At 48.2% G+C, this 6,734-nt stretch overlaps 1 protein-coding gene across 1 annotated transcript; it reads left to right on the top strand.

Annotated features, from left to right (window-relative positions):
* The first annotated feature begins 811 nt into the window (after nucleotides 1–811).
* On the top strand, nucleotides 812–6,423 carry LOC119355825 (caffeoylshikimate esterase-like). Its single transcript, XM_037622706.1, has 7 exons — nucleotides 812–1,127; nucleotides 1,232–1,325; nucleotides 1,488–1,520; nucleotides 4,900–5,046; nucleotides 5,137–5,267; nucleotides 5,391–5,528; nucleotides 5,751–6,423. Exons 1-7 carry the CDS (start codon nucleotides 1,107–1,109, stop codon nucleotides 6,213–6,215), a joined length of 1,029 nt encoding a protein of 342 aa, XP_037478603.1. The 5' UTR covers nucleotides 812–1,106; the 3' UTR covers nucleotides 6,216–6,423.
* The last annotated feature ends 311 nt before the right edge of the window (nucleotides 6,424–6,734 follow it).

Raw genomic sequence — 6,734 nt, 5'->3', positions numbered from 1 at the left:
AAATTCTCGCAGCAAAATAATACGCTCAAAAATTAAGCTCCCTCTTCTAAAAACCCCATGGGATTTTGTGTTGCACCTTGATAAACCCTCGCACGGACAGTAACTTGAACCCCTCAAAAAATCTCGCTGAAAAAACTCCACAAATCTCGTGGGAGCATTGGCACGTGAGAGACGCAATTGTGTCCCTCGAACACTGTCGGGATTTGAGTCCCCCCAATAGCATATGTCGACGCCGTCTCCTTGGAAACCTCTACCATTGCGTGATGGATAGATGGGCTAGAGATGAACTAATCTTCTATAGGAGATGTAGCGGTGCGTCCCCGTCAATCATCGTCGCTTGTGCGCACCACCGATGGTTGCCTCCCCTTCTTCCTCCTCTTCCCTTGCCATGCATGCATGAGGCGCTTGGCCGCACCCACCGCCTCACCACCCCGCAATGTGGTACAAGTATGTCGGTGAGGGCAGCCCCCCGCCCCTTCGCCTTGCCTACCGTCGTTGAACTATCAACGGCCACGGTTCACCGGCGCCCTCCTCTAGGTATTCCACCCCATTGTCGCCGCGAGGTGAATGAGGAAAAAGGGGATGATTGAAATGAGCTCCGCGTGACTACGAAAGAATTCAAAACGGAACAAGGCAAAACGCCACGCCAGGCTGGTACCACTTCAAACGTGTCGCGATCTGGTGATCGATGGGACGGTTGACAGAGCGGCCGCTGGGGACGCTTGAAAGCAAGCGCTCTCTTTGTAGCAATTGGGAGCAAACTCGGACCTGACCGATCCGAACGGGACTGTAACTCGGTATCCGCCCCCGCTCTCCGAGCCACCACCGTCGGGGTTCATAAATGCGTCACCTTGCGGCAGGCTCCGCGCCGCGCAGGCAGATTTAGGTGTGTCGTCTCCGTCCTTGCTTCACCGGCCAGCGCAAGGTACGCACGCTAGCATCAGAATCCAACCCACGCGACCCAACCCTCACCTGCTCTGCCCCATCGCTCCTCGCCTGCCTCCCCCGGCCCCGTCTCCGTCTGTCCATCCACCTCGCCGACCTTCTTCCCAGCTCCTCACGCCGCCCCTCCCTTCCTCCCCCTTCGCGCAAGGCCTCCAGGAAGGATGGACGTCGAGTACCACGAGGTGATTCCTCCTGGCCCTGCATTGCATTGCATGCCTTCGCTCCTCGATTCGTCCCACCGCTTGGTTCTCATCGATTTGGTTGATCCATATCGTGTGTTCCGCAGGAGTACGTGAGGAACTCGAGCGGGGTGCAGCTCTTCACCTGCGGCTGGCTGCCGGCCTCCACATCGCCCAGGGCGCTCGTCTTCCTCTGCCACGGTACGTATGTAGCAGTATGATGCCATGATAAAGCTCATGGATTTCCGGGATCTTCGTTTGCTTCCCTTCAGTTCAGCAGCTAGTTCTTGCTAGACGAGGCAAGTTTTGTTTTAAACCTCTTTCCTCTTTGCTCATGCTTTGTCTGTTTAATATCTTATCCAGGTTACGGCATGGAATGCAGCGGCTTCATGAGAGGTATGCTTGGTCCAGTTGTATTTTTCTTCCATATACTACTTTCTCATTCTTTTTTTTTAAACGACTTCTTTCTCATTCTTGTCATCTTATTTTACTTGTCTCTACATAAACGACGATGAGAATAGCCTGTCACATAGGTCATCGTCTTATTTTGCATGTGAACATATTCAACCTTTACCTCTCTATATGTCCGGCTAGTACTACACAAAGGTTTCACGAGCTGTTCGTGTTGGCATAGGTAGCATAGTATTCTCCTTCGATACTGTTCATAGTCCCCAAAGGCATTAATTGATGGGTTCAGATGAATGCGCTAGCTATATCAGGGGCCTGTAAAAACTCTGGCTCACGGTCCAAAGGCGTCCACAGATGGGAAGGAATCTTACCAACTGCCTATAGTTATACTTACGTCTTGGTTTTGAAAAGGAGGATTATCTCTAGCCTCTGCATCAAGCGATGCACACATACAATTCTAGTTAGCACTTTAGAAAGGACTAATACTACAAAAATGCAGAATGGAGCCCGGCCTCCATGGAGTTTGAATTTGAAATGATCAAAATTAACATGTTTACATTTAAAAATAATTGGAAAAAATACACATGTACTTAGAGACATAATGTACAAGTATATAAATTTTCAGTGCTCGCATTTCAAGGCACTTCATCCTGAAGTTTTACGCACATACACATCATATGCTTGCATATTCGGTTTCAAAAAAAATCATATGCTTGCATACTTGTACAATTGTTTTCAAAATTTTTTTAAAAAAATGAGAAGTTTGATGTTTTATTTTATTTCAATTTTTTCGGTCTCCATAGATGTCTAGCTCAAAAACACCCTACTCCTAATATTACTAGTTCACAAAGTATTTTCTTAAAAAACCCTATGTCTTCATCGATTGATGAACACATTCATGTTCTAGACACACAATGCAAGATGCTTAGAGAAATAAACTGGCTTTTACCCCAGCATCAGTTTACCCAAGCATTAGTGCTTAGTTGTAAACGACAAATACTTAATTAGTCATCCTGCTATAGATATAACCAGTGATGCCTTAAAACAAATTGATTTATTTTACTAAGAGGGTGCTTGAATCCAAATGACTATTTTTAGTCTGACTAAAAATAGTCTTTTTTAGAGGCTAAAGTTCCAAGCATCCCTCACTAAAGAGAGGCTAGGACTAGTCTTGAGGCAAAAAATTTTTAGTCATATGAAACCTACTAAAATATGTATTAGCCCTCTCTCTCCTCATTTAATTTCTCTCCTTTAACACATGCGAGTTCTGGATTGGAGGGTTTGAAGGATAATAAATGCTCAATAATTTGATTTTAGTCTCTTTAGTATTTGGATCCAAGCATGAGTGAGACTAGTAAGTTTTAGTCCCACTACTTTTAGTCATGGGACTAAAACGTATCCAAGCACCCTCTAAGCATCTCTCTAAACACCTTACACTATATGTTGTCTGAATATAGTGAGTCTGGTAATTAAGAGAATGGCCTAAATTAGCACGCTTCGGACCATGGCTGATGGCTGATGGATGGATGCCTTAATTAGCTACGGCTAGGAACGGCGGATTAAGATGGGACTGTTGGTTGATACCAGAAAGGGTAGACACCGCAGTAATTTCCCTCATTTATTAATTGACTGATGCACGCATTTAAAAGCCGACCCGGGCAGGCAGGTCTCAATTCAAAGCACCTGTCCTAATTAACATCCGTGTTTGTAGCATATCTGCACCTGTCCTAATTTCTTAATCACTTATTAGTAGTACACTACTGAAAACCCTGTTGGACAGTCGTGTGCACGCATTGAAATGTGTTCATTCACCTGTCCTGATTAACATCCCTGTTCCTTCTGCACAAGCCTCTATTCACCAACTCCTACCAATTCAAAGGGTTGTTTCAGTCAACCTATTGGCTAATCCCTCCGTTCATATTAGTTGTCGCTGATTTAGTACGAGTTTCCTGAAATTTTTCTGCGGGCTACTGCACATTCGGTCCAAAAAAAGCATGAACCAAGAACTAGCATCAGTGTAACATTTAAACCAGGTAGGGTAGTACTTTTTTTTCCCTAAGGCACTTGGTAGGGGAATTCACATTAAGCTTGCACAACAGTAGACTGTTTTGCATGAACATGAACTACTCTCTAGTAGAACACATATAAATTTAGAAGAATTAAATGTACAATAAGCCAGAATTCAGTGATCTTAGTCACACCCAAACAAAGGTTCATCCTTACTGAAAAGATTGCAGAGCAGAATATTTTACGGGAAATCATGTACACGAAAGGAAGATGATTTTTTCCCTTTTGCAATTTTTTTTATAATTTTTAAATGATGTTATTTTGCGAAAATTCGCCCAAAGTAGGCGTTTTTATGTTGGGGTGTCACTCTCAGCATCCCTCTGCATGCTTCCACATCTGGGGCTTACCTAAGTCGTGGACACGGGTGTTGGATACAAGTCCCTTTCGTCCACGAGGGTTTTACAGGTGAGCTGCCCGGCCTGCCTGCCTGCCCGCCTGCCAGACCATCAATCAGCGCGCCACACCGTCCCCATCCGCCATTAACCAGCGGCGTCGCCTCCACGGTGGCCTTGTTGGCCGCGTCTGATTCACAGATCTTATTAGAACAGCGGCATTGTCGCCTGCCTTTAATTCGATGGACGGCGCGTACTTGAGGCTTGATATCGTATGCCCCAGCGCGGGCGGTGTCCCATTCCGCCGGAGTAGCTCGATCGCCATTAACAGCGACCAGCTACCTCTTGGTCCCCCGCCCCCGCCCCCACCTCCGGCGAGCAACATTTCAGCTTGCGCTGGCTGTGAACTTGTTGCGTGGACGTGTGGCCACCGGTCACCCACAGGCTACAGCGTGCGTGCGTGCGTGCGTACGTACTCGACTCGAGTGGCGTACTGGTCCATCACGGGCGTAATTGAGGTTCCGGTGCTCATTATGATGTGGTTAGCTGCCGTGACTCGTATGTAGCCTCCACGCATACAGTATTCGGTTATAACTGAGTGGAGGTTGGAGAGGATGATGGATGCACACGGTCCACTCTGGCCGCTCTCTTCAATTAAGGATGGGGGTATAGGGGGAGTGGAGTAGACACGACCCCATCAGATGGACAAGTTCTATAGTGCTCTGGTTAGAGTGGTGGTCCTCTGCCTTTCATTAGCGGCTGTTTGGTATTACAGTTAGTGGGAAATTGTTTTTTCTTCAAGCCCAAACTTTAGGCTTTGCCTATTAGGTAGAACTTTCACTGTCTCAAAATGTAAGATGTTTCTTGACACTGATGGTAAATAAAATGAATGAATCTGACAATGAGAATGCCAATGACATTTCTCGGCCTACATGATCCACTAACGACTGATTACTACCGTTTCACAGCGTGCGGCGTGCGGCTGGCGGCGGCCGGGTACGGCGTGTTCGGGATGGACTACGAGGGGCACGGCAAGTCCATGGGCACCCGCTGCTACATCCGCAGCTTCCACCGCCTCGTCGACGACTGCGACCGATTCTACAAGTCCATCTGCGGTACTCTACCACTTTCTTCCCTTCTTCTTATATCTTCAAAAAAGGAAAATAAATCTTGTCATTAACCGTGACATCATGAAACTCGTGCAGGGCTGGAAGAGTACCGGAGCAAGAGCAGGTTCCTGTACGGCGAGTCCATGGGCGGCGCCGTGGCGCTGCTGCTGCACAGGAAGGACCCCACCTTCTGGGACGGCGCCGTCCTCGTCGCGCCCATGTGCAAGGTCTCTCTGCTGCAACCATGAGCATGACCATGAATGGTTTTCCTTTTAGTAGTATTTTCTTCTCCCGCCATGCCATGCATTTCTCTCGACTGACATTGTGGTATCTGTAATGCGCCCGTTCAGATATCGGAGAAGGTGAAGCCGCACCCGCTGGTCATCACCGCCCTGACGCAGGTGGAGGACATCATACCCAGGTGGAAGATCGTCCCGACCAAGGACGTCATCGATGCCGCCTTCAAGGACCCCGACAAGCGCGAACAGGTCGGTGAAATCAAACTCCCCCTCTTCTTCTTCAGAGTTCAGACATCATCGGAGGCAGCCTGAATCTTCATTTTTCAGCGTCCAGAATGTCAATCATAACTCATAAGCAAGCCACAGATAGAATTTTGTTTTTTTACAGAACCGAAACCACGCTAGAGTAGCGTATTTTGTATCATACTAGAAGCTAATCCGATCTTGATGCGTTTCTGCCATGCCGAGCAGATCAGGAAGAACAAGCTGATCTACCAGGACAAGCCGCGGCTCAAGACGGCGCTGGAGATGCTCAGGACCAGCATGTACGTGGAGGACAGCCTGTCCAAGGTGAAGCTGCCCTTCTTGGTCCTGCACGGCGAGGCCGACACCGTGACGGACCCGGAGGTGAGCCGCGCGCTGTACGAGCACGCCGCCAGCACGGACAAGGCCATCAAGCTCTACCCGGGGATGTGGCACGGCCTCACCGCCGGCGAGCCGGACGAGAACGTCGAGGCCGTCTTCTCCGACATCATCGCGTGGCTCAATGCGCGCAGACGCGTCTGGACGCCGGAGGAGCGCCTGACGAAGATGTTGGCGGCGCCCAAGAAGCCCGACATCGACGAGAAAGAACACGGCTCCACGCGGCCTCGGCGGCAGCGCCGGGGCTTCCTCTGCGGGCTCACCGGCCGGACGCATCACCACTCAGAAATGTAGCATGCATGTAACATAGTGCTACAAGATCTGCTCAGTTTATAACCAATGGCGAATAAGGGGCCGATGTGTGAGTAACACGCTTGTAACATAAATAGAGGCAGATAGATCATTCCCTTCCCTCCATTGCAGTGAACATTTTTTTTTGAAAGGTTGCAGTGAACATTTACTCAAACTGAAAACATGCTATCTTGTTGTGTTTCATTTTTAAGTATTTGCTTTTTTTATGTACTATGTTCGGCTCCTTTCATTTTTAAGCATAAGTGTTTTCTCGTGCCTTACAACTGAGATGACTTTGGTGTGAATGGAAGGAGCCGGACAAATTGTGGGTGGGAATAGGTAACCCATGTACCGAGAAGGATCATGAATTCTTCTATGCCTCCACCAGGGTAATCATGGGAAATGGTGCAAAAGCACCCTTTTGGGCCTCCCCTAGGCTATTTGGACGCAAGCCCAAGGATATTGCCCCTCTCATTTTTTACGTCTTAAGGAGGAAAACTTGGAAGATGAATGAGGCTCTGA

Source organism: Triticum dicoccoides, chromosome 2A (genome assembly GCF_002162155.2).
Source record: "Triticum dicoccoides isolate Atlit2015 ecotype Zavitan chromosome 2A, WEW_v2.0, whole genome shotgun sequence".
Lineage (NCBI taxonomy): Eukaryota > Viridiplantae > Streptophyta > Magnoliopsida > Poales > Poaceae > Triticum > Triticum dicoccoides.
The sequence above is the reverse complement of the archived record's forward strand: the minus strand, read 5'-3'. Positions and strand labels throughout refer to the sequence as shown.